This window comes from Mastacembelus armatus, chromosome 20 (assembly GCF_900324485.2).
Source record: "Mastacembelus armatus chromosome 20, fMasArm1.2, whole genome shotgun sequence".
In the NCBI taxonomy this organism is placed as follows: Eukaryota; Metazoa; Chordata; class Actinopteri; order Synbranchiformes; family Mastacembelidae; genus Mastacembelus; species Mastacembelus armatus.
Genome location: NC_046652.1, coordinates 7,293,887 through 7,312,493, shown reverse-complemented (window position 1 = coordinate 7,312,493; position 18,607 = coordinate 7,293,887). Strand labels below are relative to the sequence as shown.

Genomic DNA, 18,607 nt, shown 5'->3' with positions numbered 1-18,607 from the left:
AAAGAGGAGTAACGACAAGCCCCTCTGAGCTCTCTCACAGCACAGCTAGAAGTCTCTGTGTGAAAAATGCTAGAATATCTTTTCATAAAAACCTTTAATGGGACCCACATTGCTACAGTCAAGAATACACAGCCAACTGTTATTACTGTTAGGAGGATCTTTGACAAAGTCCCCTAAAGCAAGAACAGCAGGAAACTGTGAGCAGTAGTGTTATCTGTGACCCCTATGTACAAGCTTCCTCTTGTCTGTAAAGCTTGTTTTTCCCAGCAACCATGTTTGACTTGAATATGTTTTTAAACCTCTTATACTTTACAGTTTGAAGGAAGTTGAGACTTTTTTAGTTGTTTCTTTTTTCAGCAACTGCTTGATGTTCTGAATTGCATTTTTAGTCACAGACAAACACCAGTTCAAATCTGAGCCTGTACTGTACCGCTTTCGCTACGACGATGGCACTTACCATCCCAGATGTGACATGCACGACGTTATATCAAAGGTATAAAATATACCACATTAGAATGTAATTTAATTGAAATTGTGTTTTACAGAAGCATCACTGAAATAACCAAAATCTTCTCTAACTTAGGGTATTCGACTCTTCTGCCGCCTTCACAGCCTCTTCACTCCTGTCATCAGGTAGGCAGCGATTTTCTTTGCCGCTACAATGCAACCCAACCAGGTGGGGCTCCATCCGTTTAGCATCCGGTTCTTGTTCATGAAAAAAGGTCTTCCACAAGGCCAGTGTGGAGGAGAGAAATATCATGATGCGCTTTGAGCTCATTGTTTTTAAACAGAAACTGACTTAATGAAGAGTTGACACAGATTGTGATGGGCTGCAGCAAGACCTGAGGGGTGGTAGGCTTTAATTACCTGTTCTCAAAACACATATTTGGTGAAGAAGACTTGAGTTTCTCAGATGTTATGCATAATTTTGCCACATGTGTGAATCAGAAAAATGGTTAACATTGTGACAAATCTGTGATGGCCACATGAGAGATCATTTTTAGTGTTCACAGTAATAGCTTCTTATTGTTGTAAAATGTTATGCAACCTAAACCATTTGAACTGCATTGAAAATTTGAATAATATATGCATTATTTGGATGGAGTCACAAAGGAACTGCGTTGAATCAAGACATGAACCTAAAGTCCAGCCTGCTAGTTCTTTTCTTGAGCATTACATCTTCATCAACAAAAAAGTTAATTCTTGACCATCATCTAAATCAGGGGTGGGCAACCCATGTTCCTCAAGGGCCACTGCCCTGCTTGTTTTTTCAAATGTCCCTGCCCGAGCCACTGCTGATTACCTGGATCATATGTGTTCAAGTGAATTGGTATCCTTCAGCTTCTTATAGACTGAACACACCTGGTCCAGGTAATTAGCAGCAGGTAAGGCAGGGATCGTTGGAAAACAAGCAGGAGAGGGGCCCTCCAGTGCCATCGACTGCCCATAGTACTCTGAGTAAACAATTCCATGGTCAAGGTCCTCTTACTGTTTTTTTCCCTCCTCTAGCATTTCATAGTTCATTCTTGACCATCTACAGTAATAGATGTCATAAGGATGAAAGTTTGTTTGGTCTGTGGTCAGGCCTTAAATTCAACATGGATGGGGTTTACACATGAGCTTGGATGTCAACTGAGCAATCTTCATGAGAACTCAAAAGTCTTAGATGAATACTGTGTAATATTGGTGAAAGTGTGGGTGACGGTGTGCAATGATAGTAAGTGAACATTGAGCTTTGATTGTTTTGCCATATGATATAAATTATTTTTTGTATAGTTTTCTTTTTCTAAATTTAAACCTGCAGGTGATTTCTGGTCATTTTGTCATTCTCTGTTGTGTATTTACATGTTCAGGCCACACTGATCAATCAATTCATCTAGCAGCCACAGCTAACCTTATTTCTATTATGAAGCATTATATGGGGGCAATTCACTTACAAAACAGTGGTCGCACATATTTGTGTAACTGAGATCTTATTGATCCTGTGCCCTGAAAGGCCTGACAAAGAGTCTAGCTCTAGGAAACAAACACTGTAACATGATATAAAATAGCATTTTTGTCAACTAAAACTTTTGGTTTTAGTACTGAATTATTAGTTTTTTTTTCATTTATTTATATCTGTTGTATCTTTATGATACATCTTACTGAGATAAACCTTAGAATGAGTTATTTTGGCACATATAATGAAACATACCTTTATCTAATAGAGTTTGGAGTGGATTATCTTCCTGGTGTGTTTTGGTTTTGGTGTTGTTCTAAATGTCATCTGTTAATGTGCGTACTGAACAGCACCGAATAGGTTGCCTGTTCATGTTGTATTTCAAATGGCCTAAAGAAAAGCGTTAATTTCATACCAATAAAACTGTTCTATAGCTGGAGGGGGGCACATTGATCCTGAAAGTATTCCAGAATAAAAGCTTATCTGTATTTCGGTTTGATTGAACTACTAGAAAACCTAAAGAGTGATTTTGTGTATGTCAGCATTTACTCTGCTGGTGTTTGTGTTCAGGCCAAACCACTTAAAAATGTAATAACTCTGGTTGATGTGTCTGCAGACAGTTTTTGCAAAGCATTTTCACTGAGAACGCAGCACAGTTATCACTGGGCCTGGGAATGCAAGAGTTTAATTGGAGCAAACAGTCTCTGCCTGATTGTGTGTGATTTCCAGAAACACCAAAAGTGATAATGCAAAGAGGGGAACTGTGTACACTCAGCATCCCCTGGTCCCTAAACAGCTTCTGTGGACCCCTTTATAGATCAGATGTCTTCATAAGAAGCCTGTGAATCCATTTGTTGCAGGGGACCAAACCAACACAATACGATGAAAATCACTTGTAAAGTGCCTTCACACACAATGGAAAAACTGATATTTCACCTCTGAGAAACATGGACAGGTTTTCCTAATTATATTGAGAGCTCTAGAAAATCAAGCAAAGTTTTCTTTTGGATAGCCTGTTAAAAACCATCTTGCTGACCTTTTTCTCTCTTACTCCTCAAGCTTCTGTTTCCTGATGTCTAACATATGGCTGCCCAGTGTTTACCCCCCCCCCTTTCGCGCTCTGACAGCCTCATTGTGTACCAGCCCCAGTAGCCTCAATATCCCTGTCTATAGTCTCACAGGGTGCCTCTTGCCTCTTCTGCTCCAAGAGGTTTATACATGGCACAGTAGGGCAGTGTGTCCCACTGGCAAAAAACAACGCTGCCAACCTCATCTGAGACCAACACATGCTGTCAAATCCAGTTATGCAACACAATGTTCTATTGTGCAAATAACAGTGCAACATTTGGTCTCTCACGCTTCACATTCAGAAGAGCTCTGGGCACCTGAGGTTGGACCTAGCTCACATGTCATTTTGGACTTGCCTGAACTGACTATGTGAAACACAGGCATGCCTATGTGTTGTTGCATATATGTCTGAATAAGTGTTTGCATGTGGTAGAAGCAGTGGAGGGGTGTAAGTCACAGTGGTTCTGGACTTTCCCGGCCTGTAGCTTGGCCTCTGCATTTCCCCAGGGATGCCTCTGTGTTCATGGGAAAGTCATGGCTCCATTTCAGACGGCATTCTCGGGGTCTGGCAAAGTGCGGTTGTGTGGGTAACACTGAGAGCAGCAACGGCAGAATGACACAGGGCATCCTAGGGTCAAGCACTGTTGCCGCTGTTACCAGCCCTGCTTGGAGGAATGCTGTTTTTCTTGTCACCAACTGTCAGAAACTCACTTACATTTATGACGCAGCTGCCAGAGCTTGAAAAGTGGCCACATCTTGCTAATAGTGAAATTTAGTAGTAGTGTTTTTCAATAGATTAAGCATTTATTACTCATAATGTGGCTTTATGACAGTTAATCTCATGAAATGTTTTGCTCTCATGCCCATACAGGGATAAGGACTACCACTTGCGGACCTACAAATCAGTGGTGATGGCCAATAAATTGATAGATTGGCTGATTGCACAGGTAAGCACTAAAACTGCTTCATCCACATTAATACATGAATAATATTATTGTTATCAACTTAAATTTAAAAAATTGGCCTGTTACATGTGTGAAGCATTTTTCTGAAATAATACATAACTTGAAACACGTAAACTTAATTTTAATTACAGTATGTAGTTTTTTTTTTTTTTAACTTTGAATAGTAGTGATATCAATTTCATGCATTTTTACCCAGTCTTAATTCACAAATATTTGAAATCACCCGCACTAGTTTCTGAGCATCTATAAAAATAACTTTCCCTCCCTGAGAAATCCAGAGAAGTTGAGAAAGAAAGAAAGAGTAGGAGCGAATTGGCTGTTGTCAGAACAGAAGGATGATTTCTGAGACAACAAAGGGTTTCTTGCCATCACAACAGAACCAAAAGGAAATAAAGGATGTAAAAGCAGAATTGCTTTGACAGCTTTGAAGCTAGAAGACTAACAGATTGATAGTCCTGTCCAAGATGTCAACAACAAAATGAACATCGTAGTCTGTAGTGACCATCGCAGAGTCATGCATGTAAGTGTGTGTCTGTGAGTGAGTGAGTGAGTGTGTTTGTGTGTGAATGTGTATGGTGTAGTCCACATTAATGTGTTTGTCTGAGGTAAGCGTAACAGCTCTCACTCCTTCAGTAGGACTTCAAGAGCTATGACACTATGCTGTCTAGACATAAATTTGGTTTACTGTGGAGTGAGGAGTGGCTCTCTGCCTCAGGTTTTGGATGGAGGCACAAAGGGGCGGGTATGAATGTGACATTTTGACTGCCATCTAAACACACAGTCTCCTTTGTGCTGTTTCTCTTTCTACTTCATTTCTACTCTCATCGACTTTTGCTTTTTTCCACTTGATGCATTTACTCTTTCCACTCTTTATGTTTAAATCCCTCATTTCTCCTCTGTGTCCACTCCTTCTCCTTTCCTGTGTCATTTGGTTCAGGGGGACTGCCGAACAAGGGAGGAATCATTGATTTTGGGGGTGGAGCTGTGCGACAATGGCTTCATGCATCACGGTAAAGCACTTTTCACTGCTGAGAATTGCAATAGACTAAAAAAAAAGTTCTGATCCTTCTGTTTACAAACATTGGAATCCTCCATATTGAGTAAATAAGAGCTGAATGCTTTGGAGAAACTAAGCAGAGGCTGCCTGGCATTTAACATCCCGTTTTAGAATATAACCACTCTGTTGTCTTCGCCTTTCTACTTAAAATCCTTTTTACATACTGCAGGAATACGCCTTTTTTCCAGTGCAGTGAATGAATTTGAATGTCTGAATGTGTGTATGTGTGTGTTAGGCTACTGCCGTATTCATGCACACTACTATTAACTTCATGCACACTTGTGGGTTATGACTTAATTGACCAAGTGCAGTGTACATGCATGGCTAGCTTTAGCTATGAGAACATTTGGATGTTTGTCAGTTTAAGTGAAAAATGGTTAGTGGTCATGGTTACAGTTTGTTTATGAGAGTTTTTAATTCTGCTTTTCACACATGCCAAGGTCCACATCATACACATTAGACTATGAGTCACTGTGTGTCTCCCTGTACCCCCAGGATGTAACTGCTCTAAACTACACACAATTCAAGCCTCACACTACAAATTACCAGTGCATCCAAGGAACAAAACAGCCATTAAACTTTCTTTCACTACCACAGCCTTCAGGGTAATTTTACCATTCATGCCAGTCAGTTATTCAGCCTGACAATGTAGCTTTAAAAACTTTTGGCAATAGAGCTGGTCTTGAGGGAAATGTAGTGAGGGAGTGTTAGAAGGAAACTGTTTTTCCCCCTAGGGTTATTTTTCCTTTCAAAATCAAGGTCTTTGTGAAGACATTTTGTTGCTGTGGAGACTGGGTTCATTTAAAAGTCATATTTTACCATGTAAGTGGGCTCTCCCTTTCTCCCATGGTGTGTTGTTGGGCATTTGAAGATGCAGTACATGTCATGCATATGTCTAACTACATTTACCATGTGGCACTACAAATGCTACATGCTTGGACATGTTTAAACCTCTTAATTTAATGCAGATTGTTTCCTTTCTTGATTTAACATATTGTACCACTGCATGGCACCCAACGCTGCTGTTTACAGTTACAGAGCACATGTTCTTCCTTTGTCCATAAAATAACAAAGAATTTCTAAAGATAGAGAGTAAAGTTTTCAATTAGCCATCAATAAACAGCCTGGGACATGGAAGTAAAACGTGCATTTTTGGGTTACCAAGCATCTATTCGCTGTTTTGAGGTAATACAGTGCATGTTTTTTAAAGTCTATCCAAAAACTCCAAATGCTTACATGATAAAGCTACTGCTGTGGAGTAGAATCTTAGATTTTTCCACCAAAGCATGTTTTACAGCAGCATAAAAATACACCTAAAATGAAAAACCATCTATGCATTTGAAAATGTTTAGCAAAAATGTGACTTATACATGATCTTACGTTTGAACCTTTAAATCTACATAGTGTTCTTCTAGTTCCTTTTAATTTGTTTGTCTACTTATTCTCATTAATTACTTTTTTTGTCACCTCAGTTTTGGAAAAGAGTGAATTCAAGGATGAGCCTTTACTGTTTCGTTTCTTTGCTGATGAGGAGATGGAGGGCTCCAACACCAAACACAAACCTATGAAGCATGACCTGAAAATAGTTGAGAATGTCATCTCTAAGTCTCTCTTGGTGAGCTCACTTGCAGTACTCTGTGGTAGCTTATTGATTAGCTCTCGGCCTGTGTAATATGCTATGACTTCGCTATATTACCCATGATTCAGAACAATCTAAAGGCACAGTAAACTATGAAGCATACAGCAGTAAGCAGGGAAGGTTATAACACTGCACAAGTCCATCGTATGTATACACCAGCAAACATTCTTTTCAAAGGAGTGAGCAAATACTGCCATAGCTGCTATCTTTCTGTGCCAGTATCTCCTTCTTGTGTGTGCTTGGCTCTGTGAATATGTCTTAGTCTGCTGGTCTGGGTTTTTGCTGATGGAAGGCATCTTGTTTGCCAGATAAGACCAAGTGATGGAGGCTATGGCTTTATTCTGGAAGAGAGGAACAAAGTACCCATCATCAAATCTGTGGAGAAAGGCTCCCCAGCTGAGGTGAGTAGACACTCAGGAGCCTGGACAGGTCCATATATTCACATGGATTAATACACCATATTTATAAGTCCCCTAATATGAAACCATGTTAAGATTCATTCTGATCTGTGTGGAGGTAATGTGCCTTATCTGTAGTTATGATAAATTTAGCCAAAGGGGCAACTGTTTTGTGGTAAAAGGTAAAAGGTATTTTGCTGTGATGCCTCTGTAGTAGAAGCACACAGTCAGCAGAATTATTTTGTTAACATGTGGTTTGACTATCCATCATAAAAATATAAACCTCTAACTGTTCAATCCTAAACTAAACTTTGCCCGTTCCTTTTGTGCAGAAATAAAACACATTAAAGTTTTCATATTTGTAGGTCTCCTTTGGTTCTTAGCTTTGATCTGCTCGATGAAAAAGGGACAGAGGAGTTTAAAAGCAAATGCGATCAATCTAAGCACACGGTACATAATTCCCTCCAACCCTTAAGTAGCATTCAGTGTGTCCTGAAGGTCTAGATTGCTTAGAGAGTGGCATTGTGTGTGTTTGCTTTTAAGTATTCAATCCACAAGAGGATCCAGCTGTATAGTCGTAGATAAAAATGATCCCATATTTTATTCTGGACTGTGAGTGTGTACGCTTTGTGTGTGTATGTGTGTGTGATGTATAGAAATTCTTTACTGCAATATTGGCCTTCTGTTTATACTAAAAATATTTGGGAAAATGTCATTCATTTTTAGTGTGATTCAATGTAACGTTAAACCCAATCTCTTGTCTGTTTTGCCATTGTTTTCTATTACATTCAATGTTAAGATGGCTGGCCTAGAGGTGGGGAAGAAGTTGTTTGCCATAAATGGAGACCTGGTCTTCCTCAGGCCTTTTTCTGAAGTGGAAGTACTCCTCAGGCAGTGTTTCAACAGCAAGGGACCCCTCAGGGTGCTGGTCAGCACCAAGCCAAGAGAGTACGTCAGATCTGTGTATGCAGTGGTTCTGTCAAAATCATCTAATTGTCTGTTTGTACAGATTTGATACATCTGCTTTTTTCTGCTCTTGTTTCCAGAACGGTAAAGATCCCAGACTCGGCTGATGGATTAGGCTTTCAAATTCGAGGCTTTGGTCCATCTGTGGTTCATGCTGTTGGAAGAGGTAAGAGATCACCTCTTCCACCACTTGAGCTGTTTGGCTTCATCAGTAAAAGGCTTCCCATCACCTCTCTGTTAGCTCTGTTAGTGTGGCACAGCTGGGAAGCAGCTGCTACACCAGTCTTTGGGACTGTGCATGACTTGGCTATAAGTGCCCACCTCTCCATATGGCCCAGCTGGTTGGTTAATGGTTCTGCCAAAACGGAGAATTGGCTACTTGTTGGTTACTTTCCAACACACAATCACTTTTCCATGTACCTATTTGCATTTTTTTTTTTTTTTGGTTTTCTGTGTGGTAGAGAGGCATTCCACATTTCTTGGTTCTAAATTCATCAGTGTCCCTCTTTCTTTCCTCTGACCTAACACAGCATGTTTAGTAGCACTGCTATTGCTGCTGGCACAAAATAGGATCCAATCCAGAAAACAATCAATGGCCTTGTCTATCAGTTCTTAGGGGAATTGAATGCTGGTTCTTTTTAGCGGTCAAAGTGGGATACAATGTGTTGGGTGTGTGCCTTCATTTTTGTGTGTTTGCATGTGTCGACTTGATTTCCTGGGACCCTCCTGTGTGTTAAAGTGGAAGATCTGATCCCCTGTTACGCAGATGGTGATGTAGAAGGCGTTTAATTGCCTGGATTGTTGTAACAGCTGTTGTCTTGTGGTGTCTGGGGTCATCAGAAGCAGGTAATACCATTTAGAAATAGGAAGAGATGAGACAGGGTTGTAGAGCAGTTAAACCCAAAGTGCGATTCTCTTTATTTTGTATATGCACTGATGTTGGTGGTTGTTTGTTGTTTTTTTTTTCTTCTGATATTCCAGAGTCAAAGGTTTTGATGATCCACTGACTTTTCCTCTAGTTAAAGTACCTATACTATACTTCAGAAAATGGTTAAAGCAGCTGTGTAATTTCACTCTTACAGTACTTGGTGCAAGGACTACTGATTCTTTATATTTCATTGGAAATTATTCATGGTGTGTTTTTAAGGAGGTATGTAAACAAATGGGGGGAATATTTAGTTTGCATGCACTTCCTTCTGATAGCTGGACACCTTTTTTATGGTCTCAATCACATCCTTTTGTTTTATCTTGACTCAGACTGTGCCTGTGTGTGTAGTACTTCTGATGCTTCTCCTTCTTTTCTGTCATTGTATTACTCCAGGCACAGTAGCAGCCATCGCTGGCCTCCATCCAGGCCAGTGCATCATCAAAGTCAACGGCATCAATGTTAGCAAGGAGAGCCATGCCAGTGTCATTGCTCACGTCACTGCTTGCAGGAAGTACCGGAGACCCACACAGGTACGACAAGAAGTGAAGAAAAGAAACAACTGCAGGGCAAACCCAACTAGACACTGCAGATTTCAGTTGAAAGTGAGGGTTACTGAACAAGCTTACCCAATGTTATCGGTGACGTATACATTTTGAGAGATAACTTAACAGAAGTATGTAAAAAAATAAATAAAAAAAGGCAAAGTCTTTTGAGATAATTTTTTTTTTTAAATCAATATGTCAAGAAATAAGAAGTGTGAGAACATAAACGAGCAATAGGAACAAAAAGCAGAAAAGGGGTGGAAGTGAGGACTGGCAGACTATGAGGATAAGTGTAACAGACCGACCTCCTAGCTCTCATTTACCTACATCTCTTTCTCCATCTTGCCTTGTCTTGGGTCATTACACAGAAATAATAGTAGTTTTGGCTCCTCAGTGCTGACCTCTGGCTCATAGTGGTGAGCCTGCTGTGGGAGACTGGCAGCAAGCAGATAGAGGTGGGAAAGGACCTGGGAGTGGCTGAGGCTTAGTGTGGGTGAAAGTGCTGGAGGGAGTAGAAAGATGGAGGAAAAGGGGGGTAAGCCAACTGGCTTTTTCTAGAGAAAATACTGAACAACACACCAGTGTAGGAGGAGAGAGTGAGCTCAGTGCACCTGCTGAAGGTGGGAAAACTGTGTGAGAATATAAACCCAAGGGAGTGTGTATTGTGTGAGTGCAGTGTGTCAGCATAATAAAGACTTGTTGGACTTCAGGCCTAATGAAGCAATACAGGGTTCCAAAACTAGTGGAGATCTGGTTTACATCAAGTATACCCACAGAGGAGCCGCCCTCTCTTTCTTTGTCTCTGTCTGTGTTTGTGTGCATGTCTTGTACACTGTAAAAACCACAAACCCGTAGGCAGGCACAACTTGTAGCTTTGGCAGAAACCCAGTGTGGGCTTAGGTGTGGAGAGGAAAATACAGACACAGACAGATACACACTGGAGTGGGTTGGTGAGAATGGGTTCGCATTTGCGGTCTCACCCAGCACCGTGTTTCCATATGTTTATTTTTATTATATGCTCTGCTTACTCAAATGTGACCCTGTACACCAAATCTGGGTAGAGTCAGCTAGGTCTTCAGCATCAAACCCAAATGTTGTCTTTTGTACACACACATCAGAGTTCTGTGTGTTAAGGATTTTTTTTTTTCTTATTTCCTGTTTATCTAACAATAGAAATACCACCTGTTGTCCATGACTGAGAGTGGAGAGATGATTTGAGAGAGATGGAGCTTTATGTTTCAGAATTTTTATGATGCTAGCAAATGTTCATGAATCTACAAAAATGATTTTTTTAAACTTTTATTTCTATGCAGCAGGATACTATTAAATGGGTATACAATAACAGTGAGAGCGCCCAGGAAAACAAGCAGAAAACTAACCAGAAACCCATCACTGAGGAGAATGGAGATGGCTTTGAGTGCAAAGTGGAAGGTGACCCCACACACACACACACACACACACACAAACACACGCACGCACACGCGCACACATACACATACACATACACATAGGAACTGCTCATTTGGGAAATGAAATTCTGGTCAAGGCGTCTGTGAATGTGACACAGGCTTATTTGCAGGAACACAAGCCTTTCGCTTGCTCCAGTTAAAACAGCTCCACAGGCTCATCTGGAGAGTGTTAGTCTGAGAATAGCTGACTCCTCTGGCTCATCAAGTGTTAATTCCCCCATGCAATTTATGGATCCCAGTGAGAAAGTAAAACAGGAAAGCCATTCCCTTCATAGCAAACAGCTATGGAGCAGGATTTATTGTCATGTTAAGTCATCACGTTAGCGTACGTCTGGTTAACTTAATGCACTTTGAATTGCTCTTTTTTGGCAGAATGGAAGAAAGTCATGACCAGGGGGTTTACCTCTGAAATTAACTGCAGATTTAGTGGTCTGGAATCTCCTATAGCACCTAATGTGTGATGATGAGAATGCTTACAACTTTGCAACCATGCATTTTGTGGTTAAAATTAGGATTTTTTGTGTTTATCACAGAACATAAAAGATGTATAATTTACAATAATGCTCACTGAAGTTTGTAAGTTAACAGAGATGTGTTTCTCTGTTTCTCCACTCTTTTTTTTTTTGCAATGTCAGAAGTTATGGACAAATTCAACACTATAGCCATTATCGATGGAAAGAAGGACCATGTAAGTCTGACTGTGGACAATGTCCATCTGGAATATGGAGTGGTGTATGAATATGACAGCACAGCCGGTATTAAGTGTCATGTGCTGGAGAAGATGATTGAACCCAAAGGATTCTTCAGCCTCACTGCTAAGGTACAAATTTCAAACTTTTTTTTTTTTTGGTGGTGGGATGAGGTTGGGGGACAGTATAGGCCTGAATGTATAATATCTTCATAATTTTTCACATTAATCTCAATGACAGTAAATGTAACTATATTCTGTACAATACTGTTACTTTCCTGTATTGGATTAATTCTTTTGTCATAAATTTAGAAATTCTCAAAATTTGGGTTATACTTTTGGCTCATTGGTCAGTTGGATGTTTAGTTAGATGTTGGTTAAAGTATCAAAGAATTCAGATTATTTTTTAGAGATATCAGTAATTCAGTTTATGATGTATGGTCCAGGAGTCAAGGTTAATTTTACCATCTGGAAAACACAGGCTCCAGCTTCACTTTGTAGCAAGTACTTGGTAGTGTGGCTCTACTCTAATTTTGTGGTGATGTTCACAAATAAAATGCAAAATAGTTGCCCCTTTGGCTAAATTTGGTTGCCTGCCTTTTATCATAATTTAGTTTCAAATCTATTTTGTTTGATGTTTTGCTTAAAAGCAGCAATTTCTTCCCTGTTTTTAATCATATGTGCCACTTCTATTGTAGCAGAAATGTACAACTTGGTTTGTGCAAAATACAATTAGGTTGGCATGTCTAGTCTGAAAGTGTTTGCACATGATGGGAAACACAGATCACATAAAGTGGGAGGAACAGGGCAGGAGGGCCCCCCTTGTGGGTTAATCTAGTTCTATCAAATCCTCTTCAGCTTCTGCTAATCGATTTTAATCAGGCCTTTAGAAACAAGTAAGCTGCTTAGACTGTGATATCATGTTTATTTAGAATCCTATGTGTCTGTGAAAAAAGAAAATTGAAATAATGGAAAAGAAAAGTTTTTACATGATGAGTGGTGTTGATGAAGTTGCACCTTGTTTGACAAATCACAACGGTGACGACACAAACCATGACGATGTCTCTGCAGTAGACGAACCCTGACAGTGATTATGATGGTTAGTTTGTGTGTCGCTGTTTGGGTGAAACTCAAGTCAAATTCCAAATTGTCATGGCATTTCTCCTTACGCTTTAAATTCCAATTTAGTCCTTGAGTTCTTCTTACAGAGTGATACAGCTCTCCTGCTGTGTAGATTGAGAAGCTAAATGCTAGTTAAAATCATCAGCTTTCTTTTAATCATGTTAGTTCCCAGCTGTGTTAAATACATGCTTTTCACATCTCAGCAGTGATGTTCACAGAATGATCATAATTGATTTAATATACACAGAGGCTTCACTGAGACCCAGATACACACATGCTGGTATGGAAAATAAAAAGTAATTTGCAGCATCTTTCTGCCAGATTTTGTGATGATCCACATCTCTCTGCTTCATGTAAATTAACAGAGATCAAAACTTGGGTTGTTGTCTTAAAATTCTAGATTCTTTTAAAGTGCCATCCGAAATGAAAACCAATAACATGCACGGAAATAAAAGTTGCCACATCCACACAGATTGTAAACAATTTCCCATTTTCAAAAGTGAAAGTGATTTTAGTATTATTAGAACAGTTTGGGTATGCCTGTGATTTTGAATGTTAATATCACATATGTTGTCAGGGTTTTCTTGTGCTTCAGCTTCTTCTTGCAGTTAGATTCCCTCCCCTGCCTTTAGCTCTACTCCACTGGGCATCTTATTAAGGTGGTTTAGAAATCTGTGTCTCTCTAAAGTTAGCATCAGCGTTTGTACAGTTTATTTGTCACGATATTTACCTTGGGTTTTTGAATAACAGTTGGAAATTATTGGTATCCAGGTTCAGCAGCTTATTACATCCCATTAGCTGGGAAATGAATTTTAAGACATCTGTGTATCAGTAAATCATCCCTGCTTTTGTTCTTTTTCTGACCAGATCCTGGAGGCGCTGGCATGTAATGATGACACACTGTTGCAGATGTGTGGGAGGTTGAGTTCCAGCTGTGACCTGATCCCTGAGGAGCTGCAGGTACGCTTCAATGCCATGTGTGGTGAGAGGGTGGAGCACATCAGTCGGCGTATCACTAACTACAGGAAGGTAACTATTCTAAGCTGGTCTAATGACAGACAATCAACATGCTCTCTGCTCTGGATGATATTTCTCTCCACCCTGAACTGCATATGCATATTTTAGCACAATTTGGGTCCATTGACTCTGACTTCAGCAATTTCTCTGTGGACTGACAATAATAGAAACAGGTTGCAGCTGGTGTCCAAATAACACGTTTTGTTGTAGTTCTCCACAGTGGTTCAAGTGAAGAAAATGTCAAGGCATACAGCATATCATACAACATCCATCCACTGCTACACTGGAAACCAGCTAAATCCCAAACACTGCTGTGCAAAAATATAATCAGCTGTCACTGACCTGCAAGTAAAGAAGAAATATTTAGCCAAGAGGTCTTTCAAGGACTTGCACATTTTAAATTGACTATCTGGATATGTTTACAATTTGTAGTGTTACCTGGCACTTGAAAATAAAGTTCCAGATCATTATTGACAGAGCAAAAGTACTTCCATCACTGTTTATTCACATCTGTAAGCCTGTGTCTGTAGGCAAAACATCTCAATGGGTACAAGTGTGCGTGAGAGACAGAAAGGAAAAGATCTGACTCAACATTAGAGTGGGCCTTGGATTAATTAGTTGCTTATAAATAGCCTGGCACAGCCGCAACCAGGACTATTGTTGTGTAAGATCCCTGCACTGGAGCATTCCTTCTCAGACCCCTAGAGAGAAAGGAGGGGGAGCAAAATTGGAAGAAGGGGAGAAGGAGCAAGAAACATAGATAGAGGCAGGACAAAAGGACAAGGACAAAAGAAAGGAACATTAGGACAGAGCAGAAAGTAATAAAATGATAGATTTGAACCTGGGGCCTCAAAGTAATAGTTGACAAACCTCTAGGGAGACAGGAGACAGACAGGAGATGTGCTGGGAGCTGTTATTCCCAGACTGTAGCCAATGTGCGGCATTTTCGCTCACTTTGAGCAGCACACTCATACTTCACCTCTCTGTTTTAAATTGCTTAGTTAACATATTATTATATTCTTCTAGTGTTGTTAGACAGCCCGAGTTGCTAAATACTCACCTCAATCAATGACTTGTGGCATCTGTATCACATTGAAGACAGGATGCAGGAACTGTGTCTGAGGGTTCAAGAAAAGTGCAACCAAATGTTGTAAAATAAAATGTGTTTGTAATATTCTGTATCAGCTCTGTTCATCCAAGCAGTGTTTCAGGGTTCCTGTGTAGTGGTATCAGCTAAGCATCTTATTGTATTCAGTTTATATCAATTGAAATGATCCATGGCTATGGTCTGGAATTCTTCAATATGTGAGCAATGATGTGTTTCTGTCTCTGTTAATGTCTATGTATGTTGATCTTTGATTTGGATTTAAGCCACATAAAAAAACCAGGAATAGCAGGTTTTCTTTCAGTGGCAGCTATCATGTAAAACCAGTAAGTAGTCTGTGCTGACAGTACCCTGGCATGTATTTCATATGGACCTTTCATATTTCTTGCGGCTTTGATTGCTATTGTTTCAAAAAACACCAGCCAGAAATATCATATGATGTTATTCCCTTCCCTCAGTACCATTATATGGCAAAATCTTTATCCATGCTCCATGCAAATTCTAACTTCACTTTACCTGCATGTATACCCAATATATTTTATGCCTAAACCATTGGTTTCTCTCTCTTTGTATCAGTTTTCTAGGGTCTTGAAGAACAGAGCATGGCCCACCTTTAAGCAGGCCAAGGCTAAGGTGTCTCCCCTCCATAGTAGTGACTTCTGCCCCACAAACTGTCATATCAACGTAATGGAGGTTTCCTATCCCAAAACCAGCACTTCTCTGGGTAGTGCCTTTGGTGTGCAGCTGGACAATAGGAAGAACACGCTGGAGAAGGGAGGGCGCAGCAGTGCTGAACAGGGTGAGTTAGAATAGGTGGCATGAAAAAAACCTTCACAGTGGAAATTTTAAATATTCATCCCAGTCTTGCTTTAAATTCTGGACTTTTTTTAGTGGTGGTTTTAACTTGGTATGTCTGTGTTCAGGTAAGCTAAACCCCATGGTTAATGTCCAGTACACCATCACTACTATGGCTGCACCATCTGGTCATAGCCTGGGCAGGACTGAGGGTCATGGCCTTCGTTTCCTGCTTAGAGAAGAAGACCTGCTTACCCTGGATGCTTACCAGAAACTTCTCCACAAACTCACCACTGTTGTCAAGGAAATGGAGATGCACGGCGTCCATATTCATGAGTGAGTGGCTATGTGATACTTAACGTATAAACTTCTCTATCAGTATGATCCAAGCATCAAACATATACACAAACATTTGTAACACGTTTCTCAAAAGCACAAGCTTCTGCAAATCATTCAGAGTAATGTCTGTTTCATTAAATAGTCTCAGTTTGAGATGAATCATTTCTTACTTGTTCCCCAAAACAAAGGGAACAATTGATTTTTGGAATAACTTCAAATAGCTTTTAGTTTATGATAGAAAGAGAAACTCAACCTGCTGATTCTGTTCACCTTCATTTGAAATGTCCTGTGAAAGCAGATTGCCTCACATAGCCTGCCACTTTATCAGCCTGCATGGTCATTGTGCTGCATCTGGCACTTGGCGGGCATACATTTTAGTCATTACTCTAGTGCCTGTGTGTGTGTGTGTGTGTGTGCGTGTGTGTGTGTGTGCGTGTGTGTGTGTGTGTGTGTGTGTGTGTGTGTGTGTGTGGATAGCGAGACACAGAAGGAAAGGGAACAACTGAAACATCAAGTGAGTTTGGTGGTTTTCTCTGTCATATGTCTTCACGATTTGTGCACTGAGTTCTCAGGCTTCATTTATGTTCATGATTTTAAAACTAATATGGCATGTCAGATCAGTGTTTCCTGTCTGACCACACTGTGTTCAGCATGGATGCCTGCTTTATTGTCTGGAGGCACACAAGGTTTTGGAAAGCAAATGAAAAACACTGCTCCAGTCCTGTCTACACCATCTCCAAACAGGAAGTATAATCTCAGTGAAAGCAGAGGGTGTGTCATTAGGCCAGGCAGTCTGGCAAATGCCATTCATTAACAATGGGCCACTGATGAAAATTATTATGGTACCTCTTTCTTTCTTTCTTTTTTTATCCTTATTTTTACATACTCTTACTCTAACGTTTACATGTTGGCCAGTCGTAAAAAGCATTTCACTGCATGTCGTACCCTGTATAAAGATGTATGTGACAAATAAAATTTGAATTTGAATAAATGAGACACCTTGGGAAATAAAATTCACTCTTTCCCAGAGCTCTCCTGTAGCGTTAGCGGATGGTTTGCAGAATAGATGTGTGTCCTTTAAACATTTAAACGATAATTTGATTGATTTAGTCCCTATAAGTCTTCTCTGCTATGGCAGTAGCATTAGGGGAATGACATTAAAACTAGTTAGATGGAGCAGAACTGTCACTTAGCTCTGGTACTAATGAGTTGAGTCCACAGCAGAACTCCTAATGACTGAGTCTGGACAAATTTTGCCATGCTTCTGTCAGTGCCAATTAGTGTAGTCACAGCCACACACGTTCATGTGGTCCAAGACACAACCAGCAAGGAGATAATGACCTTTATGATACACTCTTTGTTCAAACAAGCAGAAGTACACACAGATGCACACTTCAGGAGCTTGTTAAGGATGAACTGTGAGGGTGGGTTTGACTGTTTCACAAAAGTGGAATTAATAAGGGTTGTGGTGCTAGTTGCTTTAGTCTGCATGCATTGCTCTGGTCTGTGTGGGTGTGTTCAGCCCTCGTGAGTTCTTCACTTGATTAGTTTGCACATTAAACTGTTTGTTGATTGGCCTATGGTCACTATTGCTTTTATTGTTCACAGATCCCACCTTTCTCTCTCCAGGCTCCTTTTGTTTCTCTTTGTCCTGCCTCATTTGCTCTTTGTCTTTCTGTCTACACACCCAGCTGCACTCTCAGACCAATACATTCTTCACTGTGTGTGCTTCTGTCTTTTTCTGTACTGGGTGTGCCTAAATTTGAAACTGCTATTTTTGACAGCGTCATAATAAACTGAAGTGGCCCTATTTATAAAGGTTTTTTTGTCCATTATGTCAAACACAGCCTCTTCTTAAGTCAATTCAAAGGTAGGGTAGCTAGTGTTGTGTTTGATTCCCAACGTAACTTTCAGAAATAACTAAAGTCAAGTAAATTGTTCCAGCTATTTTATTGTAAGGAATATTGCCAAACTTTGACAGGTATCACATCTAGATTATTGTATTATTGGTCCATTATTACTGCTTTAGACAGGATACCACAGAATGGTGTACTATTAATACAAAACCCAGCTGCGTGTTTACTAACAAAGACTACATGCTGCTCTCACATCACCACAGGCTTGGCTTCATGTGTTCTTCTTAAAACCTACTTATTTTCAAACATGTTTCCTGTATTGATTTTTTTCCTTCCTTGCTTCCTGCCTGTATTTGAACTGTGTTATGTGTATGTGTATGGACACATATGTGTATGTGTATTTATGCAAATGTTTTTCATAATTCTCTGTGATTGTAAAGCACTTTGACACTGGTGTTCAAAAGTGCTATATAAATAAGGTGTTACCGTACTTACTTACTTTAAAGCACAGATTTACTGACGCAGGCATCTTTATCACCACAAATAAGCATCTATATCCTGAAAATAATATTTTGAATTAAAATAAAGGTAATCATTGAAACATATGTATACAGATTTGTAAAAAACATTAATTGTCATGCATTAAACCCTGCAAACTACTGCAGCAATGAAAACAATTAGGGCAAACTTCATATATGGAGGCCACTGAATGTC

General features: G+C 39.9%; 1 protein-coding gene across 3 annotated transcripts in view; it reads left to right on the top strand.

Moving 5' to 3' along the window:
- The window catches only part of prex2 (phosphatidylinositol-3,4,5-trisphosphate-dependent Rac exchange factor 2), a 77,408-nt gene that overhangs the window by 29,323 nt on the left and 29,478 nt on the right, over positions 1-18,607 (top strand). Inside the window, exons 12-25 of one of the 3 annotated variants that reach the window (XM_026292447.1) lie at positions 390-493; positions 584-633; positions 3,879-3,954; positions 4,910-4,982; positions 6,502-6,644; positions 6,977-7,069; positions 7,866-8,014; positions 8,113-8,198; positions 9,354-9,490; positions 10,819-10,933; positions 11,607-11,791; positions 13,649-13,810; positions 15,480-15,702; positions 15,827-16,034. In XM_026292447.1, coding sequence (XP_026148232.1) covers positions 390-493; positions 584-633; positions 3,879-3,954; positions 4,910-4,982; positions 6,502-6,644; positions 6,977-7,069; positions 7,866-8,014; positions 8,113-8,198; positions 9,354-9,490; positions 10,819-10,933; positions 11,607-11,791; positions 13,649-13,810; positions 15,480-15,702; positions 15,827-16,034 — 1,804 coding nt within the window. Of the gene's footprint in view, positions 1-389; positions 494-583; positions 634-3,878; positions 3,955-4,909; positions 4,983-6,501; positions 6,645-6,976; positions 7,070-7,865; positions 8,015-8,112; positions 8,199-9,353; positions 9,491-10,815; positions 10,934-11,606; positions 11,792-13,648; positions 13,811-15,479; positions 15,703-15,826; positions 16,035-18,607 lie in introns of all 3 variants that reach the window. The other 2 variants (XM_026292446.1, XM_026292445.1) reach the window with 2 other exon arrangements.